The sequence below is a fragment of the Lepidochelys kempii genome, chromosome 17 (assembly GCF_965140265.1).
Source record: "Lepidochelys kempii isolate rLepKem1 chromosome 17, rLepKem1.hap2, whole genome shotgun sequence".
NCBI classification, from domain to species: Eukaryota; Metazoa; Chordata; order Testudines; family Cheloniidae; genus Lepidochelys; species Lepidochelys kempii.
Genome location: NC_133272.1, coordinates 4,000,684 through 4,026,063, shown reverse-complemented (window position 1 = coordinate 4,026,063; position 25,380 = coordinate 4,000,684). Strand labels below are relative to the sequence as shown.

The window sequence follows — 25,380 nt, the reverse complement described above, 5'->3', positions numbered from 1 at the left end:
TATAGTGTTGCCCATTCTCCTTTATCACATTTGTTCAGCAAATAACAAGGACTCTACGTTTAAGTTTACACAAAGAACGTTAACCCCAAGAGTTTACCTGCCTCATGTATGAGAACTATCATAGCAGTCTTACACTTTTTCAATAAACTACAGAACAACATCAGCAGCTTCATTCTGGACAAATAGGTCAATTTCCACTTCTCTTTTGGAAACCTTTTAATGTGGTCAGAGAAAATTATCCAATGCTATGAAACCACCTGTGAACTTTAATAGGTACATTTACTCTTTCCAAAATTATTTTATCTTTGCTTGCCATTAGAGAAAACAAGGCTAGTAGAGTAAGCACTGATGAGCAGAGAAAATAATGAAAAGCTCATTGAAGCTGAGACTAAGTACTAATACATAAATCTGTTGCAGCAGCATTAGGATAAGAATCATACTGGCTGCTTGAATTTGAAGAGAAATGAGACAGAGGCTAGTTTCCTCAGAGGAAAACATTTCTGTCATAACAATAAGAATCTTTTCTATTTCCTAAGTGAAAGCAGAGAAAACAAGAGGCAACATTATGCCAATATTCATAATATTCATTTTTAGAAACTTCTGGGATATTAAGTTTGACTAGGATGCCAGGCAAAGAGATCCATCCCCACCCAGCCTTATTACACTATTACATAACAATGGATTTTACTGATGTGTCAAGGAAACTTGTTTCAATGGCTTTAATTCTTCACACCTCTTTCATATTTGCAATATCTAATGACACATACAGGCTGGGAATTAACACATTTAAATGCCCAGGCAACAGGCACCCTAGAATTAATGGTATGGTGAGCTGATCTCCTAACCTAAATATGACATCCTGCTTTGTTTTTATGGCCCTTTGCTGTTCATTAAATGTGACACTGTAGGTTAGATTTTATCTTGTTCACGTAATTATCAATTACCTGTTGAGGATTTGTGGTCTGTTTTCTGTACTTTTAATCTATGGCTGTATGGTTTTGTTTTGCTAAATTAGCTAATTAGAGAATACAATCAAATCTACAACTCTGGGTAAATATAGTCTCCCTCTCCACTTGTTGAATGTACATGACTGAATAAACATGAACACAGGCCTGATTCTGGCAAGTAGTCACTGGAAATAATTTGTAAGATATGTGGAGGTTTTCCTTGAATTGAAATATTTGGTACTGAAATTCTGCTTGCTATTCTCCAAGAAGCCTTTGGTATGTATCGCAGACAGGAATGGGAAAACACATGTTCTTCCAAGCCTGTGGGAAGCAGCCAGTTGCTTGGCTGACCACAGCAATTGAAGATTACTTGCTGGAGGACACTGTGTAGAAAAAAAAAAAAGAGACCCATCTGATAATGGTTTAACCTTTCTGATTTAGTTTTAAGGCTCCTAGCTTTACTATAAACAGAATTTAAGTTTAATAAACTCTAAGGATGAAATACCTATTCTAAAACTTCTAGATAGTGTTAAATCTCTAACCTCATACGATGCAGATCACTGAAAAGTGCTCTGCCAAACAGGGAAGCTGCTCCCATTTTGCTCAACATCTGCAGTTCTTGTTCTGTAATAAACTAAATTGTATTTGAAGTTTTATATTACTTTACACAGTGGCCATGTCATAGCCTTTCCTTAGCAATCTGCTTGAACTAATAAGTAGTCATGACTAATAATCGCAGGGCATCCTGTTAACTTGGTTAGGATGACTTTGCTTCTTGTACTGCTTCAAAGATAAATCAATGTGCTCAAAGATGCTTGTACACTTTTCTTAAAGCCCAGACAACACTTTATAAAGTACTGAAATAAAGTTATATTTGAGGCACGTAAGAACAGCTTAATTATTGCAGCAATACCAAAGGGAAGCTGAACTAAAAAGTGAACATGTATAAAATTGAAAACTACAAATTAGATGTGTTGTTTTCCCTTGGCTTAACATGCTATATAGAGAGTTACCAACAAATCAAGGAAAATTTTCAACATTAAGTCATGTAACGACAACAAAACTTTTATACTATATAGTGTAGTATTAGGGTAGCTGCTCCTTCTGAACAAGATTTGGATCTCCACTCCACTGGTGTAAGTCTGAAGCCACTCCAGACTTAAATTGAGCTACTCCATATTTACATTAGTAAAAGCAAAATCAGAACCTGGCTTCCTGTTCTGTAAGTTAGGCAATGCAAAGTCACATTATCAAAATTGCAAAATAAATTACATACCAGAAAAAGCTCCCAAAAACCTCAGAAAGCAATCTACTGCAGATAAGGAATAATCACTATTTGCAAGGTGATCAGATATATAATTTTATGATAATTTTGAAATAAAACCCAAGAAAGAATGAATAACTTTCCATGCTTCCGGATCTGGTAAGATGACAGTTATCAGGAAAGATCAGTTTTCAATTTACTATAGGCCACCTGGAGACGGATAAACTATTTACTTTTTTTTAGTACAAGGTGTACTCCTCTTCAGTGATAACAAAATGAACAGCTGGTTACAAAAATATGGCAGTGTTGTGGATTTTATTGTCTTTCCATAGAGTTCAGTAAATCTTGAGCTTACTTTTAATTGCTTTTACATCTGTGGTCTTCTCTTGTTCTTTGCCTTTCACTGTAAAATATAAAGGAAGGAGTAAAAAGCTATTTCAGGTTTGTGATGGCATGGACTGTTCGTTGAAGGAGAATATAAAAATCTCAGACTCAGGACTTGGTGGGTAATGAAAGTAGCAAATAAGCATTTTTTTTGTTTTAAAATATATTTGCTATTTTCCAGTCTACACATACATCCAGTAGCTGGATGGGGATGTTAAGCTTTTTATACACAACCTAGTAGTTCATTTTTAAGGATTACATTTCACAAAAATTAAAACATTTGTATTAATACAAACATCCCATGAAGCTCATGTATTATGTAATTTAAACCAATTTAGGCAACCTACAAGATTGGTTATCTGATTTCTTATTTAAAATACATTCAAAATGTAAACTATTTTCAAAACAAAATTGAAGGTGGAACTAGTTGCATTTTAAAACAAAATATTAGCAGATGTTCTCAGTGAACCACACACAACATTGGGAAAATTGTATCCCCACAGTATTATCTGAATACCAGTAGTGTGCCCAGTGCTGTATAGACATAAATGGAGCTTGTCCTTGCCCCTGACTTTACACAGTAGTAGATGCTATAGAAATTTACAATTCCAACACAACCAATATTGCTCAAATATAAATAATACAATGGGTGACTGAATTTGAAGCACAACAGGATTAAAGGAAAAATGTGGACGTTTTTAGGAAGAATCTGAAAGAAGAGAATGTAAGGAGCAGTATACAACAAAGCATAAAGACTGAACAACAACATGAAGATGACTGAAAAAAATAATAAATTTAACAGTGATAATCAAAAAAGTACACTGGCACGTGTAAAAGGAAAGCCTAATCTCATAATACAGAAGTGTGGGGGAAAATAGGTTACTATTTTAGGATAATACCAATACAACCAAATAAATTGTTCTATGTAGCATTATGATAGGCGTTTTTGGCTGCAGCTTGATTCTTTGTCAAAGTAACACACATACATGTCTACCGATTTACCAATCCATTCACAGCAAAACTAAAAACTACCAGCAAAACTAAAACCAGCAAACATTTCCATTAGCGAAGAAAGCATGCAATATGCTCAATTACTGAGGGACAATCTACACTCATTCCTGTATTTTCTTTCTACAACCAACTCTCTGTATAACTTTTCATGAGTAATGTACCTGAATATTCGGATTCACCTTAATTTGGGTTATTGCTGATTATGCATTATATGTATTTTATGACTTTAAAAACAAACTTTGTACTTGTGGATAATGTAAGCACTATACCTAGATGTGCAGACACTTTTCTTAACCTGTATATTATATAATTTAACATTAGCTTTAATAAAATTTTTAAATATGGATTTTTGTTTGCTTCAGCAATGAATAGGTGCAGATTACTTTGGTCAATCTACACTTACACTAGTGACTACATGAGATCACGACTCAAGTTTTAATTCATTACTGATTTTCAAGTTTGGCCAATACTGCATTAGGACCCAGAACTTCTAATGACCCTAAAGGACTTTTATTAGATCTAGTCCCTAAACTGTATATACTTAAATTAGTGTGTGAGTGGGACCCACTTGTCTAAAACTTCAAGGTTTTGAGAATTATTCCAACTCCTGCACTCCCTAACCTCAAAAAATATAAAGTTAGAAGATGTAACTTTCAATGACAAAAAGCAGTATGTACATGACTCTCAAAAACTATCATTACATATCCTGGAGAGCAAAAGAGCTTATTTATGGATGATTTATCTTTAGATTCATACAACTGGGACACAAACAACAACAGAAGCCTTGATACTGAACATTAGACAACAGAGAAGTTAAATATATATATTTTTTAAATGTCTAAGATCATTAGTAAATAGACTAAATAGCTCACAATTTCACAAGTATGTCTGCACTTTTCTTGCTGTGTCATGTTATGTATCTTGCTGAACATTTGCAAACATAGAATCTTACAAGGGACCAGAGATAAAAAGGTAATTTAGCAAGCCAAAAGTCTTACATATTAACAAAGTGCACTGTGCTTGAGCAATGGCTTGCACCACAGAAGAGAGCAAAAAAAAAAGGGCAATGTATCCACAGCTTATTTGCTCCAAGATGCATTTCTGCATTACATGTGTTCTTTCAACTGGCAGCTTTAAAGATCTTTACGGGGGTGACCAGCTAAAAGTCAGTAAAAGCAAAAAGATGCTCCCTTCAAGTAGTGAGACGTGGGTATACTGGATAAAAGTCATTTTAAAGATCTTCTCTAATTAGGGGCTTGAGAATTATCCCTCTCTGACCACTTACCCATTCGTAACTCTGGTAGTATCTGATCAACCAAGGTATCTACTTGAAATATTAGGAACATTGACAAGTGATTTAAACAAAGGAAACTGGTATACTACGTTAAGACACTTTAAATTAATCTGAACTAGAAAGAATTACAAATAGACTGGAAAAGCAAACAATTCTGAAGGGAGAGGTTAAACACAAGTCTGTACAAGACTAAGCATGCAAAACTTACAAAGATACTTTCACACATCCTGCTTTAACTTTAAAAAAAAAAAAAATCACCAGAAGTGGGGAAAGTGCCTGAAATTTTTAGAATTAAAAGTTTACTTGTCATTATAGCCTGCTAACACACAGTATGCATTTTAAGATTTCTTCTTTTAACATTTCTAAATCAGGAACTATAAAATGTTCATTGCATATCTACACGGGGACAAGGTGGGTGAGACTTTTATTGGATCAACTTCTGCTGGTGAGAGAGAAACTTTAGAGCAGCCGGAAATGAGAAGAAGCCAGCATCATGTGACAAACCAGCTTTCCAGGAGCCACAAGCTAGGGTGACCAGCTGTCCCAATTTTACAGGGACAATCCCAATTTTGGGGGCTTTTTCTTATATAGGCACCTATTACCCCCCATCCCCTGTCCCGATTTTTTACACTTGCTGTTTGGTCACCCTACTACAAGCACTTTGTAGACCACTGTTTTGGAACCGTAGGCTAAATGCATTCACTGCACAGAAGATTTTAGGCCTGTCCTCAAAACAGCCTCTGACCAATTTACTAGACAGAAGGTGCTATTGAGCTTTGGCATGGCAGTAGCAACTTCCAGCATTCACAAGATCAAGCATTTTGCGCCACTGCAAAAAACACAAGTACTAATCACTTATGCTTTGTGCATGCATCTCATTCACAAACGTTGCATGCTGCACATGTTGCACAGTAGGAAAATTCACAAGCTCTTACACAAAAATAATCTCAACGTTAGTTGTGGTGGTAACAGTGTAAAACAGGTGCATGCAAGAATTCCATTCTTCAGTCCTAGAGGCCCTATTCAGCAAGGGACCCCATCAATTAAGAATGGCAAACTTCAGTCTCCCTTCTCACTGTTGAGGAACAAGAAACATTCCACAGAGGAACAATACCAGGAATATGATTGTTACTAGATTTCTGAACAGCAATCTTAATAACAGAATTATTTGGTGACTAAGGCTTTTTTGATCTCTTTAGCAAAGCAAAAGAGGTCAATCTACCAGCAGAGATGGAACCACTCATGACTGAAATGAAAGCCCCTTATTGCCAAAGGCAGAAAAACCTGCATTTTACACTATTGTAAGGACCCTGTGCATTTGCTAAAATATGTTAGAGCTCTGATGATTATATTTAAGCATCCACTTGGGGGGCATATCCTGCCACTGATGTATAGACAGAGCTCACCACTGCCTTTTAATTTTTAAGCTTAACCAAGAAACAAACAAACAGAAACCGGTGACTTGAGTTTATTTAGATGGAATGAATAATTTACCCCCCTCCCCAATATGGTGATTTTTAAAAAAAACAAATACTAGAAACTTAGTGCACCTTCACTTAAGATACCATCACCAATTTTAATTTGTCCCCTGCATCCATACGTGGGACAAGGGCATTGTCCTAGGCAGGGGGATCACTATCTGCAGAATACAAAAACCCAAGATGAAGAAAAGGAACTTGTATGCTGCTTCACTTACAGCACATGAAAGGTCAGTTTTCTCATCTATTCAAGTCATTTCTTCACATATTTACTTCCTGCAGTTTTCACTACTGCCCAAAAGAGTATTCAGTTTCTAAAAACACATTACTGTTAATTGAAGTGTATGGCAAATTTGTGAGAATTCAGAGACCTCACAGAGCACCTGATGTGAAGGTCAATCATGTCTCCTCCTCCCCATGCCCTGACATAACTCACAGATAGTATTAACTAAATAATCTAACATTTGGATATTTGCACATCCATCACCTGCAGCCTTATTACATACGTGACTTATTAGCACAGTTAAGATATATATGCTTTGATTGTGGTGGATGACAGGTTTGACAGCTGCTTTCTATCAAGCTGTGAACTTTGTATAGATGATTCCTATGTAATTGGTGTGGTTAGCTAGAAAAAAAGATTGGTTTAAATCTAGGTGGTACAATTTCTAGTATATATTAGCATTCTACCAAGTAATTTAAAATATGCTTTGGTATTTATGGTGAACATTTTAGGTTGTATGCTATTTGGGGCAGGAACTGTCTCTCTGTGTTTGCAAAGTGCCTACAAAATAACTACTGTAGGGAGATATCTTAGTCGAAAAAATCTACATCTTTGGCTATAAAAAAATTATTTTTGTCAATTACAAAAAGACCCCTAAAGATCAATTTGGCAAAAAATTATGAAGTAACCAAAATATTTAGGAGAGAGTTAAAAATGAAAGTGATATTGAAAACATGCTTGTAACTTCCAGTTCCATCTAAATAAATATTTAAGCACATAAGCTACCAGTGAAATCTTCTTTGGCCTCTATAGGCTGAAAAGATTACTTACAAATAGCTCATTCATGGACCACCGGCCCTGAAAATCTTCCAAGTACAATCTATACAAATTGTAACTACTAGAATCAAGTCTTTACATTGTAAAATGTGAGCACATTTTAAAAAAGCTCTTACCCCAGATTTAAATATTTTAGAGAAGTATTTCAATCTCCAGTTACATAATTGTTCTGCACAATAGTCAATGCAGCATTCAGTCTGACACCCATTAGAATGGAAGTATAAATGATGCAGATCCATGAATTGGCAACTCAGCATTTTACATTTATCCTAGAGGTTAGCACTTTCATTTTGGAATAGACTAATTCAAACCTTGATTAAGCAACTTGGGATTCTTGTTTTCCACTTTTTTTTAATGTAGACCCTCAATTTATACATGACTGTAGATATTAAATATTTAAGATGACTAGGTTTTACATAGATTATTGAACATTATTGTCCAGATGAAAATTGTCTGGGAAAATCAGCACATATCCCCTCTAGCTCAGTAATATTTAACATACGTAGTTTGTTACACTGCATCAGAATAGCATCATTCTCTTTTTCCCTATAACACTGTCAGTACTTGATCCATCAAGTCCAGTCTCAGCTACCTCTAGTGACAGCGATTACACAGTTTCCCTTGTCTTCCATTGTCTAATTGCTTTAGCTAACGGCTGTTAATTGTTCTTCCATGCCAACTTCTCTATAAAGGTAAGTTGTTACTCTTTAACTAGTTATTACTTTACTACCTGTAATATGATATAGTTCAAATTGTCACCTTCTACTTAAGCGGTGACATGGGATCCTTCAGTATTCTAGGATCACTGTCAGCAACAAGCAGAACAAATTTACAAAGCAATAGTTATAGATATAGGAATGACAGTACATGCATATAGGCTATGTTTCAAGGAGTAAAATATCACTAAAAGAATTTTGCTTTCACCCTGCCGCAGCCAATCTAGGTGGTATCACATCATGTGCTTGAAGCCAATTCTGAACAACAACAATAGCCATGTACATTAGGGGTAGTATGTCTGAGAGAATTTCCACGGGCAGCCTTCATTTTCAGAGGACTAAGAGTCAGGCTGAGGTGCAGCCTGCCATACAAGGTCTAAGAATTTTAATATATTTAGTGAGAAAAATCAGAGAAGGATGAGCAAATGTAAGCTGTCTTGTATCATTTTATATGTGCATCAGTTAACCATCCTTCTTACACCATGGCAGGACTGTTTATATTATTTCTAAGATATCCCTAATAGATGGGTGTGTAATTTGGCCTTGAATATTCTCACTAATGAGAATTTCCTAACCTTCTATAAGCTCCTTTGGCTGCTGGTTCAGATGCCTAACAAATCTTATAGTTACTTTTTTTTCTTCTACTATTCAACCCTAAATTTCCCTAGCCCCTTGCCTTATGGCCCATCTTCATCAACTAAAGATGTAGTTTATTATTGCCCCATTTATAAGATCTCTCGATATTTATAGACAGTTATCTCCATCCTCAGTTTTCACCAAATACACCCAGTTCTCTTCATCTTTCCCAATTTAGTCCCTTACAAAAATACTATAGCAATTTGCTCCAACTATACTGATTTTGGACAGCATACTTTTGTTTTTAAATGAGGATGTTGGGGGTATTCAAAACCTTTTATTTGTTGCTTTTCTCCAACGACTCCAATTTACACCTTCCCTAAAATGCAGTATCCAAAACTGAACGCAGCTCTTTCAGGCCTAACCAGTTCTCATGGGAGCAGACCAACAACCTTCCTTGTGTTATAGGTAAGGCTACATTTTTAGTCACAGGTATTTTTTAGTAAAAGACATGGACAGGTCACGGGCAGTAAACAAAAATTCATGGCCCATGACCTGTACTATATACCCCGACTAAATCTTGGGGGGCGGTCCGGGGGTGCCGTGGGTGCTCGGGGCTGTGCTGGGGGGAGACCCATGCTGGTGCGAGGGGGGGTTGGCAGGGCTGGCAGGCTCCTCAACTGGTTCCTTGCAGCTCCCTGGAAGTGACGACAAGTCCCTCCCCCAGCTCCTAGCTCCGCGCGCGGCCCCCACCCCAAGCGCTGGCTCCACAGCTCCCATTGGCCAGGAACCACAGCCAATGGGAGCTCTGGGGGCAGTACCTGCGGGCAGAAGCAGTATGCAGAGCTAGGAGCCGAGGGAGGAACATGTCATTGCTTCTGGGGGAGTCTCCCAAAGTAAGCACCACCCAGAGCCCTCACCCCCTCCCATGCCTGAACCCCCATCCCTGAGCCCCCTCCCACACCAAAACTCCTGTTGCTGGGGGGGGAGGGAGGGCAGGGGCCCGAGCCAGCCATACCAGCTGCTGAAGTCACGGAGGTCCCAGAAAGTCATGCAATCTGTGACTTCTGTGACAAACTCACAGCCTTAGTTATATATTTCTATTAATGCAACCTAGAAGAACTGGGTTTTGTTCGCAATAATGTTGCACTATCACATTTAGTTTCAGCCACTTCTGCTACAACCAATAATCTCAGATCCCTTGAGTCATAGTACTATCAAAACCAGTATCCCTCTATTTTACATTTGACTATTCCTTTCTATAAGAATCTCTCTGCATTTGTCTTTGCTGGATTTCACTTTGTTTCCATACCAGCTTATCAAGACAGAGTACCTGTTCCACAATTACCTTTATTGTCTACTCTGGGGAAGGTTATTTCATACAAGAGCCTACATAAAAATAACTGCATACAAAAATACTTCAGTGTACAGAATTGAAGAACATTTTGTATTGACCATTAGTTCATAGCTGGATCTGTATTAGGATTTCGCGCTGCTGCCCATCACTATGGCATATGAGCACCTTCCACGTAATAATGCTGTTGTCATAAAAAGTCTGTAGTGGACTTCATGGCATCTCTGGAACTTCTCCCATGAAAAGTGGGGGTTTAAAACTGTTTTTCCAGGACTACTGCACTAATCCACACACATACGGGAATTAGTGCTGCTACTTTGGCCTTGAAATCTTATAACAACATGTAAAGTACTTCCAGTCGTAGGTGAAAAATATGAGCCTGGCCAATGAACACTGCTATCTAAACTTATAAAATCTTCTCACTCTCCCAGAACAAAAAATGCAGTTTCGATCCATTTCTCCGTAACAAGACACTTTACCAGAGACTCATATCAGCGACTTAATTGTTGTAGAAACTCTTGAAGGAATCATAGTTTTACTACTTGAACTACAGTATTATCACACGTTGATAAGATTGATTTTTACACAGACTGCCAAACACACAGTAAAACACCTACATTACCCTTCAAATGTGGAAGTGATTTCCATTTTTAAAAAAAATCGCGTCTGTCAAAATTAGAGGTGTTATACAACATTAATTTTCTAATGATTCAGACCACTAATACCAACAGGATTATTTTATTTTCAAAGAACAAGTAGTAATTCTATACAAAATCAACTTGAAAAATGTCAAACATATTTGGCTTTACAATCTTATATTTTAAGTTATATTGTTACCTTCCATCTATTAGCCATTTTCAGTTATTATCCTCATACCCTCATTTTCTGTGTCAGGTACTGGACACATTTACTGACTAATCAACCATAATTGAAAGAATAGTTAAACATGGAAGACTCTGCACATTGAAAAATAGCCTGTTATAGAAAGCTGTTAAACACCAGGAATTCTAGGAAGTACCTACTGAGCTCCCATAGGAGTTAAGAGTTCTTGGCAGCTTTCAGGATCAGCCTTTTGTCCCCAAACACTAATAGCATGCTGAAAATATTTTTCCCTAATCAAAATGTAAGCACCTCTGATTGTACATTTTGAACTGAAAGTAAAACAGACTTACTCCAGGTAAAAGTAAGGTTCTACTCTTTGTCTTAAAGGGATTCATCTTTTGTGAATTAAAATATTTAGAAATGGTAAAACCCAGAATGCATGTCATTTATTTCAAGTAATGAAAATAATGGTTAGTTTGTCTCATTTTTCTTAGCACAGAAAGGCTTAGTTACATTTCTTGGGTGATGTAACTTCTCTACAGACAGATTATGAACTGAGGAATTTAGCACCCATATGTAAAGCAAAAAACCACCCTCTACGTTTCAACTGACTGCTTTTAAACCAATTCAGAAACAAAATCTAAACCAGCAGTTTTCAAACTGTGGGTTGGGACCACAAAGTGGGTCGGGACCCTGTTTTAATGGGGTCGCCAGGGCTGGCTTAGACTTGCTGGGGCTTCGGGCCGAAGCCCAAGGGCTTCAGCGCCGGGCAGCAAGGGTTGAGGTTACACCCCGCCAGTCTTGGACTAAAGCCCTTGGCCTTCCACCTTGTCCCCCACACCCGGGGTGGTGGGGCTTGGGCTTTGGCCCTTCCACCCAGGGTGGTGGGGCTCAGGCTTGGGTTCCCCCTCCTGGGGTCATGTAGTAATTTTTGTTGTCAGAAGGGGGTTACAGTGCAATGAAGTTTGAGAACCCCTGATCTAAACCATTATCTCAATTATTACCCGTACTCATTGCACGAAAAGAGGAATTAGGAAAATAGGATTCTTAAAATATTAATATCTTGAGTTATGTTACATAATTTCTGTATAATAAGTAATAAGCTCTTTGGGGTAAGGACTGTAGCATCTGTGCTTTTGTCCAGCATTTATCACAATGGGCGCTCATTGTGCTTGGGGCTGTAGGATACCATCACAATACAAGTAGCTAATACGCTATGTTTTACTATACCATGCAAGTGTTATTTTAATTTGGTAAAATTTAACAAGATGGAGTGGGTTAATGCAAAATTTTATTTGTATTCATCTACCTAACGAGGAAACAAGTATGCAACATGTAATAGTTATCTGTTTTACAGCTGTTACACCGGGCTTTCCTTAAGAAAATGCAAACTCTGACCTTGCGAGTTACAATTAATCTGAGAATCACCCCAGTGAATGAAGCGGCTAGCTGCATCACCAAAGTTTAAAACCAGGATCTATTTCAAAATATACTTAGATTTCCTGAGGTCACATCAAGATCCTTGTTACAAAGCAAGGAGAAACTGCAGCAGACATCTCACTCTGAGATGCAGCAGCCAGGATAAAACAAAGGAGTTTAAACCCACCATAACACCCCAAACCATGCCTTTTATTTTTTAATTTATTTTGGTGGCATGGAAAGGGGTCAGGATTATTTACTGAAAGCAGATCTGACAGGTCCCACTCATTTGGAGCAAGATTCAGTCATTTCCGATTATTTTTTAAACTCCCTTGTTTGAGGATTGCTTGCACTGCATGCTTCAATAAAATGCTTAATAGTTTTGAAGTCTTCATCAAAGACATCATCATAGCTTGGACACCCCTGGAAACATGGAAGGGGAAGCACTTATTGACAGCAGAGAAGGGGAGAGGAAAAGGGTGTCCAGAGGGGAAAGAATATGCAGACCCCTGGCAGGCTTGGCTCTATTGGGGGGGGCGGGGGAGGGAAGCGCCTACAATCCCTTGTCCAAGGTCCTGCCTGCTCCTCTCCAACCCACATGGCAAAAAGGCCTGGGTCCCACACCTCAGCCTCTCTACGTGCCCCCAAGAAAGAGCAGTTCCCCCCCTATCACCTACAGCCGCCCACATCCCCAGGCCTCCTGCCCCCCATGTTCCCGCCCCCTCAGGCCTCCTGCCCCCCATTTCCCCTCCTCAGGCCTCCTGCCCTCCCCCCCATGTTCCCTCCCCACCGCCATGCCAGTCCCTTCCCCTCCCCAGCCCTCCTACCCCCATGTTACGTTCCCTCCCCCCGGCCTCCCCCTTCCATATTCTCCCTCCTCGGGGCTGCGGCCCCCACACTCCCCGCGGCCCCGCCTTGCCCGCAGCCTCCAGCCCCGTGGCCCGGCGGCCCCCTCACCTTTCCGCCTGAAGAAGGACATGGTGCCGGGGCGGGGCGGGGAGAACAGCAGGCCGGGCTCCCTATGAATGAGACTCCTTCCTCCTCCTGCCGGCTCCTCTCCCTCCGCCTCTTCCTCCCGCGGAGCAGCCAGCAGCCGCCATATTGTCAACAACTGCCACCGCCGAGCTCCCTCTTCCGGGGCGAACGGAGGAGAGGCGAGCGGAGCTCGTGAGGCATGACGGGAAACAGCGGCGCGGCAGGACTCGCGGCTTCTTGCCTTCCCCCAAGATGGCGGCCTCGGCGTCAGGCCGCCATGCTAAGTAGGGGAAGGCCGCTGAGATAAGGGCAAGGGGACCCAGAGCCGGTAGCCATCTTGGATAATGGCAAAATGCCCGAGGCTAGGGCAGGCAGCCATTTTGGATAAGGGCAAGAAGCCCCAGACAGGGGGAAGTGGGGCTTCGTCCCCACGTTAAAGGTTGGGGGCGGGGAAGGAAAATGTCAGTTTCTCCTGTGGGGCTCACTCCGCCTTTATGATGTGGCATTTGCCTGGCTGTGGTGTGATGTCATCCGGCTTTGATGTAACAGCATCTTGCTGCATGAGGGCGCCACGATGTAATGTCCCATTGGGTCACAATGTCATCACGCTGAGATGTGATGTCATCGCGCTGTATTATAACAGCATCACCTGCTCTCAAAACACCACTGACACGGGCCATGGTGCCACGCCAACACAGCATCACGGCCACGTAGGGTTGCCAATTGTGGTTGGACACATTCCTGGAGGAATATGATATAATCTTTAATTAAAGATAAATCTTTATATCCTGGAGACTCCATGACAACCCTGGAGGGTTGGCAACTCTACTGCCATGTAACATCACACTGGATCAAATCCTTGTTCTTGCCACACACCATCACACAGAAGCAGTGTCACTGTGGCACTCCATACTGTGCTTCCATACTGTGTCAAAATGTTGTCAGAGCACAATGTGGCTTCATCGTTTTGTCTCAAAACGCCCACAGACTGGTGTTGTATAGCCAGCAAAAGTTCCCACCCTACTAGTCTTAGCCAGAACTTAGAGATACTTTGACTTGTGACATTAGGCCACGCAGACTGTGTCAGTTAGTAAGTGTTCATCTGTCTCCAGATGTCTCAGTAAAGCACCCTCTTTGTATTCAGACAAGCAAATTTTATTTCTTCTCTACCACAAAGGACATTAGAGTTATGACACAACATTGCCATGATTATTTCTAAAGAGCTGTATAGGTACCATGTTGTTTACAAACAGTTAAGAAAACAGAATGAAATTCTCTGCCCTGAGACTTATAGAAGCTAATTCTGACAACACAAGAGCATAAAAATCGCCATTCTGGATCAAATCAATTGCCCATCTAGCTCAACAGACTCTTTCTGACAGTGGCTTGTATCAGTTGCTTCAGAGGAAAGTGTAAAGCCCCCATAATGGGCAATTATGGAATAGCCTGCCTCTGGGTAAGATTCTGCCAAGCCCCAAATGTAAGTGTAATAGTATCTTCTGGTTTCAGTTGATGCGAATATCTGTCACCAAGATTGCTACGCCATCCTTGCAAAGCACTATCCTGCAAAGACATATGTACTTAGCTTAACACACTATGAGTAGTCCCATTTAGTCTAATGAGGCTATCTGCAGTGCAAAGAGTTAAGCACTATCTATGTGTTTGCAGGATTGGGGCCCAAGGTCTTACATCATAACAAATCTTGAGGGTCAGTAGTCACTGACTACAGTGACTACTATTTCAGCTGGCTTATGACCTGAAGTAGAACATTTGTATTCAATGCAATATAAATATTGCAACACAAATAAAGTTTGCAGGCTCAAACGTCCATTTTGGACGTGGGAAAATCCTTAAGTAGAGGTTTGAAGGGTGAACCTTAGAAAAACACAAACATTTGTTTAATTGCATCATGCAGTCTCAGATATTATAAAAATCCTGTTTGAGATTTTTATAATTAGTTCAAAAATCCTCAAATGAAAGGATATAATATGCTGTGGATGACAAGCACAATTAATGGGAAGTAGAATAATAATAAAATAATGATACTTTGTATTCCAAGAGTGCCCAGAAGAGTATAAGGCTCTTTACAAACATTAACAAATACAATCTCTTGTGATAGCTTGGTATTCTTATTGCAGTTCTACAGATGGGAAAACTGAGGCACAGAGCAAGGAACTGGCTTCCTCAAGATCCCACAAGGTGAAAGTTTCCCCTGAATCAGACTTTATATAAAAAGCGCACTTCATAATTGTGATGCGTGCCAGAAAACCAATTCAGTGCTATGCATAACCCAGAGCAAGGAATAAACCACAGGCTCAGTCACATCAACGGCACACCTCATCATTAGAAACAAGCGAGGACAAGCATTAGCTATGAGCTTTCCAGTATACAGCTCTTGACCCTGATTTCCTTTTAAGGCCCTTTACAGTACAATGCACCTGTCCAGTTTTTTCCATGCTCATCCTGATTTAGTCAGGGAGAACCTGCACTTTGGAAGCCCAGCTTGTAGGACATTAAAAGCATCCAGAACTGTAAAACCATCATCATGTTGTAAAGATGCATGGGAGGAAGCTGTGATACTCTGTGATGTCATTGCATTATGATATGCCAATGCAGCGTCATCACTGTGCAATGTAACTGTCCTGGTATCATGATGATGCTGAAGTTTGTCCCATCAGAAAACTCTGTAAAAAATAAATAATAATAACAACAATAATATTAATAATATAATAAAATAATAATAAATAATATTAATAATAAATAACCTACCCTGCTATAGAATATTTAATTGAAGAATCTCAACTTGCTTTACAAATATTAATTAGTTAAAACCTCCCAATCTGTGGATTACATAAGAGATTCATAAGCATCTCTTCACTCATCTTTGAAATGCAGCCATCTTTAGAGTACGAAGCAGCTCCTGATCAACACCCCTTAGCAACTAATTATTTCCCTTTAACATTGTAATTGTTAACGTGTTTTGTGGTGCGCTCTGATACGTTTTTGTGCTCAGAGGCTGATCCAAGAGGACCATTTTATAAATACCATATTAAATTAATTATCAATACACAATACAAGAGGCTAATAGTAGCCAAAATATGCAAATAGTGAGCAAATCCGGAAGAAAAACGTGTCCCACAGTAAGAAACCCTAAAATCACAGCTCCTGGCAAACAAAGTACCTTCCATGAGCAAGTACTTGTCTTTTTAAACATGGCAATTATACAGAGAAAACTAACACAATCCTCCAGAGTGCTCCACACGGTCACAGCCCTGTGCTGTTTAACGTCCGATGGGCTTCATGTGTTTCAAAGGGTCTGCCTGTGCAGATCCAGCTACAGGATCGGGCTCTGGATTGTACTACACTCTGGGAGCAGTGACATGGGGTGAAATCTGAGCTCCACAGAAGTCAATGACAAACTCTTATTGACTTCAGTGGGGTCAGGACTTCACCCACTGTTTGTATTTTTCTATAAAGAATTATGCAGATTTATGACACTATGTGACAAATAAATACTGTCATAAAAATAATCATAATAAAGATTTAAAGCCAGCACTTTGGTCCTAATCCTGTCTCATTGTGCCTATCGGACTCCAGACAGCAAGGATTTTCTTTTTTTTTGTTATATACCATGAATACTTCCACACTGTGCCTATTTAAAAACAAGGGAAGTTTATGAGAGAGCATGTTTATCTCTTTGAATGTCCTTGATTTTATTTGTGTGGTTAAAGAACGGTGCTGGGAATCAAGATTCTTCGGATGAAATCTCATCCCAGTGAAGTCAATGGTAAAACTCCCATTGACTTCAGTGGAGTGAGGATTTCACCCAAGTTCTGTTGCTGACCTTGCCACAGACTCACTGACCTTTACTACACTCATGAAATGGGCCCATAATTCATCACAGGTGCAGCTCCATGGGAGGTGCCAGAAAACCAATTCAGTGCTATGCATAACCCAGAGCAAGGAATAAACCACAGGCTCAGTCCCTTTAATGGCACACCTCATCATTAGAAACAAGCGAGGACAAGCGTTAGCTATGAGCTTTCCAGTATACAGCTCTTGACCCTGATTTCCTTTTAAGGCCCTTTACAGTACAATGCACCTGTCCAGTTTTTTCCATGCTCATCCTGATTTAGTCAGGGAGAACCTGCACTTTGGAAGTTTTACCACCAGGTGGTCCAACAGGCTTAGCTATGGCTATTTACTTGGATCAAGGTGGTCCATTCCATGCAAAATGTGGATGGCTGAAATAAACAAGGTAACACTCTCAGGTATCTGCCAGGCTGCTAATGTGGTCTCTTGGGTGGATAAAGTTTGGGTATCACCCCGTGTCAGCAGGAAAGGGAACAGCAGCTCTTTCCTAAGGGACAGATCCAAAGGGATGACTCTCATTGACTTTGATGGGCTTTAGAGGAGGTCCTAAATGACTAATGAAATCCTGAGTGTATTTGGCCTGAATTGCATATCTATGATTGAAATTTCCCCTCCTCTTTTGCAAATTTGTAGAAGAGTAAAAGTTATACTCCACAGGAAATAAGTCAGCCTTGGGCCCTGAAGCTCTAACTTGGAAGCATAAAAGGTTTTGGTGCTTTTAGCAGAACATGACAGTTTAATTAACTAAGCAATCAGCTAAAATATGCCTTCAGGACATACCCTGGCCAATATCACAGAGGCTGGGGGGAGATATCTCCTCATTATTCAAAGGAAAATAAAAATCTCTTTAGCTCTTAGTTGAGTGGTGAATTTGCCTCCTCTCCATATTTAGATAAATAAATAAACTTTAATTTTTAATAGGATCAAATGGGATGTAGTGTTTGGGCATAATTAATCATGTGGAACTAGAAATTATTAATCACTAGGCAGTTCATACTCAGATAATTAACCAAAGTGAGCTGCTCTGTCTAATTATTGTGTTCAGAAAAAAACAAAAATGAGTGAGTACCATTTGTAGATTTTTCTAGCATCAGTCTTGATTTCCAGGATGTTGCATAAGTCAGCCAATGAAACAGGAGCAGGTAAATTCTGATATACTGAAACACTGCATGGTACTGACTAGATCCTGCGGACCTTACTCATGAGAGTAATTTTGCTGATTTCAATAGGGTTACTCACATGAGTGAAGAGGAAGGACACTTGGGCCTAAATCAGCTCACACAGAAACACAAGGTTTTGTATGAATGATGTTGGTCTATGGGCCCCAGTCCTGCAATATGATCACCACTGAACTCATGTGGAACCCCATTCATTCAATGGGACTTCGTAAGGGTCTAACTGGATAGATCAGCTTGCAGGATCAGGGCTGTAGTATACAAAATGTATAAGGATCAAGATGGAAGGTACTTTTAAAGGGACACTATCAGTTTAAAAATCATATATTCCAAATATTTCCTTTATCTTTGTTAATAATATTGTAGACTATTAATTAAAACAGAAAGCATTAAAAAAACCCGTACATGTGTTTTGTCAGTCATGCTGCTTGCTTTATATTTTGCATTTCACTCAGCTTGGGACAATGAAACTGGACTGAGCAGTACATTTTCTGTTTATAGTCGGTTTCATTTTCAAGCACCAGCACAATGCGTTGTATTTGCATTTCAGACACTGAAGAGAAATGTTTTTTAACACAAACTGTATTCATTGAGTTGAGAAAAACGATGCATGAAAATTTGAACAGCTAAGAATCTAGGAATTAATGCTGAAAGAGGATACGTCAGAAAAATATAATATACTTCATTATATACAGCTGGAAAGCTGTGTGATTAACAAGAGAGACTGATACCGTTAGCATATGCGGTGTTTTCAGGTTGAAATCAAAGTGGGTTTGATTAGAATTCTTATTTACAGGAAAACAGGTGGCTACACACACACAAAATTAATTTAAAATGTCATATGTGGATGACCTCAGTCCTTTAGTATTAATGGGAGTGAGAGAGTTTCTACGGCCTGCTCAGCTATGCAGAGGTTTTCAAAGAAGGGAATTATTCCATATTCCAGCCAGGCAAAGATTAGCTGACTTGATAAAGAATGATGCCGAGCCACAATTAAAACACTGGGACCTCTCATTGTCTTGATCCAGTGAGTGCAAGGCGCGACCAGAGGGGGAGTGATTCCAGAAGGAGGCCGGCTGGAAGGTCTGTGGTGCTGGGTTTTCCATTTCATTTGCAATGTCTGGGTGGGTGAAAAACTGCAGTATAGAGCAAAGTGGTGAAAAACACTCACCAGAGGGAGGCAGGAATCTGAGCAGCTGAATTCTGGGAACCGGGAGGTCTTGGATATAACTAGGGTGGCCAGACGTTCTGTTTTTAAAGGGACAGTCCTGTATTTAAGCCCTCCTACAGGTGTCCTGACTTTTTCTTAAAAATAGGCAAATTGTCCATATTTTCTGTCTCTCCCCCCCCACATCACTACTGCTGGGTCCCATTGCTGGCCTGATCCCTGCTCACCAGCCACCCACCCGCCAGCAGTAAGTAATGGGGTCCAGTGGCCGAGAACTGGTGTGCAAAGCTGGTGGTGAGATGCAGCGCACGGGGCCGGCCACTCCCCCTGCTGGTCCGTCAGCACAGCCTCCGCTGCGTGCCGGCTCTCGGTCAGCAGGGCCCCCCGTCCCATAGAATCATAGAATCATAGAATATCAGGGTTGGAAGGGACCCCAGAAGGTCATCTAGTCCAACCCCCTGCTCGAAGCAGGACCAATTCCCAGTTAAATCATCCCAGCCAGGGCTTTGTCAAGCCTGACCTTAAAAACCACTAAGGAAGGAGATTCTACCACCTCCCTAGGTAACGCATTCCAGTGTTTCACCACCCTCCTAGTGAAAAAGTTTTTCCTAATATCCAATCTAAACCTTCCCCACTGCAACTTGAGACCATTACTCCTCGTTCTGTCATCTGCTACCATTGAGAACAGTCTAGAGCCATCCTCTTTGGAACCCCCTTTCAGGTAGTTGAAAGCAGCTATCAAATCCCCCCTCATTCTTCTCTTCTGCAGACTAAACAATCCCAGCTCCCTCAGCCTCTCCTCATAAGTCATGTGTTCTAGACCCCTAATCATTTTTGTTGCCCTTCGCTGGACTCTCTCCAATTTATCCACATCCTTCTTGTAGTGTGGGGCCCAAAACTGGACACAGTACTCCAGATGAGGTCTCACCAATGTCGAATAGAGGGGAACGATCACGTCCCTCGATCTGCTCGCTATGCCCCTACTTATACATCCCAAAATGCCATTGGCCTTCTTGGCAACAAGGGCACACTGCTGACTCATATCCAGCTTCTCATCCACTGTCACCCCTAGGTCCTTTTCCGCAGAACTGCTGCCTAGCCATTCGGCCCTTAGTCTGTAGCGGTGCATTGGATTCTTCTGTCCTAAGTGCAGGACCCTGCACTTATCCTTATTGAACCTCATCAGATTTCTTTTGGCCCAATCCTCCAATTTGTCTAGGTCCTTCTGTATCCTATCCCTCCCCTCCAGCATATCTACCACTCCTCCCAGTTTAGTATCATCCGCAAATTTGCTGAGAGTGCAATCTACACCATCCTCCAGATCATTTATGAAGATATTGAACAAAACCGGCCCCAGGACCGACCCCTGGGGCACTCCACTTGATACCGGCTGCCAACTAGACATGGAGCCATTGATCACTACCCGTTGAGCCCGACAATCTAGCCAGCTTTCTACCCACCTTATAGTGCATTCATCCAGCCCATACTTCCTTAACTTGCTGACAAGAATACTGTGGGAGACCCGTTTCTGGCTGGCACTGACTGTGAGCTGTGGTGGTTGGTGAGTGTGGGCAGGCGGCAGGCAGCGGCCAGTTACATGTCGCCTCTGCTGCCCACCCATCGGCCTTTCGCTGTCCTCTCCCGGCTTTGCCCCTTCCCCCACTCCAGCCCCGCTGCTCCTCCATATCCCCTGTGGTGGCCGTGTCCCCCTCCCAGCGCTGTCTGGAGAACCAGCCCCTGGTCGGAGTGCTCAGCTCACCAACAGCCTGGCCAGCAGCCTCCTTCCTTCCCCCACTGCCTCTGGCTGGGCTGGTGCCCTGGGAAAGCCCAAGACCCTCTGGCCCGGGGTGCTGGCCAGGAGGAGCCAAGCCCCGCATGTGCCAAAGGCCCGCACAGCGGTCGCACGGGGAAGCCTCTCCACCCCTCAGCTATGCTCTGGAGTGGCAGGGGCAGAGGGAAGCGATTTCCAGCCTTTCCACGCCCCAAACCTACAGGCTCCACAACAGCCCCCCGAGCAGGGGCTTAGCACCCTCTTCACCTGCTCAGCACAAGGTTGTTCCGTCCCCTCGATACCCTCCCCTGCTGAGCCACCTCTCTGGCCGGGTTCACTGAAGCCCCTGAAGTCAGGTTCCCGGGACCGGGGTGCACAATGCATCCTTAGGGCTTAAACCCTTCCTGCCCATGTTGTAGCCACGGGACAGGAGGCAGATGGGTTATGTCAGTGGCCAGCAGCAGCCTGGAGGTGTTAGCTGCCTTTTGACACTGTGAGGGCAGGAAGGGACAAGCTGCTTCCAGCCACACAGGAGTGGTGGGAGAAGAAATGAGCTCTGCAGAGACACAGGCCAAGTCATCCCTTTCCGCCCCCCCGTGACTGGAAGCAGTTCCTGTCCCTTCCCTCCCGCACAGTGCCAAAAGGCTGCTGCTGGCCACATTCTGGTGTGAACCCTGGCAGATATTGGGAGCAGGGGAGATGTGACCCTGCATTCCCGCCCCCCCCCCCAGCCCATGTTTCTTTGGGAAGATACAGAGCCAGGTGTCAGGAGAGGTGGGTCCGTCCCAGGGGCCCAGCCAGGCATGGAGGGCAGAGAGCACTGGGCAGGGAGGGTCAGGTCAGTTGGTCACCTCCCCTGTGTTCTGTCCCACTGTAAAGACACCCCTTGGGCAGTCTACTGGTAACACGAGACACTGCTTGCCCTTGAAATCTGTATTTATAAGATATCATCCATGATCTGTACCCCTCCCAGCTTCTGAGGACCCTTGCGTCAGAACCATAGTGCTGCTTCTAGGACTGTGCATTTTGGTGCCATAGGTACCTGATTAAAACCCCAAACAGGGACATTCCGTTTAAAGCCAATATCTTGGTGTCTGTGTTTATGTTTCTTTCAAAGACTTTTATTGTGATGCAGGGAGAGTGTTAGAAACAATGCAAGACATGGTGTTCCCAGGGTATTTCCCCAATCCAGCATGCCAGGAGGAGAGGAGTTGTGTTATTTTGGCCCCATCCACGGATTCGTCAGGCAGTAAAAAAGCCCAGTGAAAAATATACAGACACATGCAAGAAAATCATAAATATTCTAAACTCAAACGTGGGACCCATATGTATTTCCAGATTTTGATTCAGATGCTCTGTCAGTGAGAGGGCTAATAATTTCTCTGTCACTCCACATCATGGGAATTGAACCTTCCTGAACGCCTATTTGAAGCTACCCAGGAAACCTCACTACAAACCACCAGAGGGTGCTAGTGACCTTAATTGAGAACTACCAAAACATCTTGCATCCCATGAAGTGAGCTGTAGCTCACGAAAGCTCATGCTCAGATAAATTGGTTAGTCACTAAGGTGCCACAAGTCCTCCTTTTCTTTTTGCAAAACATCTTTGAGCACCTTTGCAGTCTGGGACAGCCTTATGAAGCAGGGCACAGTAGTGATTGTGCATATGCATAGGAAAAACCTGCACGGAGAACCTCTGAGCTATCCTTGCTCCTTCTCCAAGGGCTTAAGTTAAGCAGACACTAACCTGTGAACCCACATAATTATATCCACATGCTGAGGGGGAAGGTATTTGGACAAGGCATCCCTGCAAACTGAAGCCTCTGGGAAGTCTTTCTCCCTGAGCCAGTGATGGAAGTGAAAGTAATTTCCAAAAGCAGCTCTGACCTGAAACCTACCCCAGGGACACTGTTGCATAACAAGACATCAGTTGCTTGCCATGCTCCAGTTTACTTGCTCTTTCTAGCCCTCCTAGCTGGTTGACACTGCCTCCTGTGCCCTGATCAGAGCAGCCTGAGATGACTATTCAGATTCAAACAACCTGTGCCACTCGGGTAGGTGGCTAGTGGCTTTTGCCTGGTATAATTCCAACGGTGAAGGCCGAGTTTCTCCTGTAGTTCGTGAAAAGCAATGCAACATGTAACAGAAATGAAGGGACTGGGCAGGAGTGGCCTGAAAGTTTGACAGTAAAAGCTTGATCTATCCATGGATTTCAGAAGCATCATTAGGATTTTGAACATTCTCTACAAAATGGTATATTCAAAATGACTCTGCAGAAGAGAAACACGGGTGTGTCTGGCTTTTATTTTCCGAAAAATCAACATCCCCTGCAACCCAACCACTTTGTGATTTCTACCCTGCTTGCATTTTCAACTTTATGTAGAAAATTATCTGACATGAAGGAGGCAATTTTCACAGGCACAAAGGGAAGGTAAGTGACTATCTCCCAGTGATGTCCAATAGAAGCTGGGAGGGTGGGTGCCAATTTTCACAAGGGCCCAAGTGATTTAGGAGCATGAATCCAATTGAAATGTGATAGCATGTGTGCTTCTAAACCACTTGGGCTTTTAAAAAGAATTCCATTCTGTGTGGCTAATTGCCCTTTAAAAAGATGCCCTTAAATCGCTATGGCCCCAATCCTATAATTGAATCTGTGCAGCTGGACCCATGTGCTCTTGATGTCAATGGGATTCAGCATGGAAATAAGGGTTTGCCTGCTTGAATCCAACTGCAGCTTGGGGGCTTAAATGAAGCTACAAGTTCGCTGACGTGATATTTGACATTGCCCATCAATTCTGAGGCCAGGTGGCACAGCCTTTCAGCTTTTCTCTCAGGTGGAACATGGAGAGAAACACAAATGTTTATTTATCACTCTTTCCAGACACACATAAGTTTAGGTTGCCATGCAGTTAAAAAAACAACACTGGTAACTGAAGGCAGGTAAGAAATGTAATCAATCCTTTATATTTAAGTCATGATGATCCAGAGTCAGCTACTGACAGAACTTTTTGCTTAACAAGGAAGTGTAAGATCCATTGTTGGTAAGAGAAAGACAGGCCCAGTGTGGAATTGATATGTTTGTGCATCTGTTGTTATCACAGAGTTTTAATATTATTGTGGTAAAAACGCTGCATGGTCTGAATGCTACACCTACGTTCATTAAGTGAGTGACATTAACAGTGTTCCATAGTTGTTAGGAAAACTCACTCACTTGTTTCAGAGTAGCAGCCGTGTTAGTCTGTATTCGCAAAAAGAAAAGGAGGACTTGTGGCACCTTAGAGACTAACAAGGCCAGTGGCAGGCCGGCCCCCCGATGACCGCAAGGATCGGAACGGGCGGAGCAGTCAGCACCAGAGCCCGTGCTTACAACCCCACCAGAGTCCGGGGAGCCAGCACCAAGGGGCGCCATGGAGCCTGAACCTGCAGCAGCAGCTAAACCGGCGCAAGGGGCTCAACCAGAGCCTGAAATACCACCTAGTGCGCCAGCGGAGAGCAGTTCACAGTCAACGGAGACATCCCCGTCACCTGCATCGCTTCCAGGGGGACCAAGCCCAAGTCCACAACCCAACGAACTAATATCTCCAGCATCAAGGGAGCAGTTCCACGCAGAGCAGGAAGTGGATGAGAGCCTCAAGGGAGCTTGGATGGCGGCCCGGAGCAACCCACCACCTCTCAGCTCTTCTAATAGGTCCGGGTTTGTTGTAGAAGGAGGACTCTTACACAAGGAGACCTTTTCTGGTGGGCACAAGGAGGACTGCCATCCTCAGAGACAGTTGGTAGTTCCAACTAAGTAGAGGAAAAAGCTCTTGAGCTTAGCCCACCATCATCGTAGTGGCCATGCTGGGGTGAACAGGACCAAAGACCATTTGGGGAAGTCATTCCACTGGGAGGGAATCGGCAAGGACGTTTCTAACTATGTCTCGTATCGTGAGGTGTGGCAGAGGGTGGGAAAGCCCAAGACCAGGGCACGGCCCCTCTTCAACCATTCCCCATCATTGAGGTTCCATTTCAGCATGTAGCTGTGAATATTCTGGGTCCTTGAAGAAGACACCCGGAGGAAAGCTGTACATACTGACTTTCATGGCCACAAGGC

The 25,380-nt window shown here is 42.2% G+C and overlaps 1 protein-coding gene across 6 annotated transcripts in view; it reads right to left on the bottom strand.

The window, feature by feature from the left end:
- The window catches only part of AKAP10 (A-kinase anchoring protein 10), a 36,876-nt gene extending 23,242 nt beyond the window's left edge, over positions 1–13,634 (bottom strand). For 2 of the 6 annotated variants that reach the window (XR_012155479.1, XM_073315990.1), the window contains exons 1-2: positions 13,283–13,632; positions 2,567–2,614 (exon numbers count right to left, since the gene is read on the bottom strand). Coding sequence is in view for 3 of the 6 variants with exons in the window: in XM_073315990.1 (XP_073172091.1) it covers positions 2,567–2,614; positions 13,283–13,304 (70 nt within the window). In the remaining 3 variants the exon portion in view is untranslated. Of the gene's footprint in view, positions 1–944; positions 1,331–2,566; positions 2,615–13,282 lie in introns of all 6 variants that reach the window. The other 4 variants (XM_073315992.1, XR_012155478.1, XM_073315994.1 and 1 more) reach the window with 4 other exon arrangements.
- Positions 13,635–25,380: the final 11,746 nt, after the last annotated feature.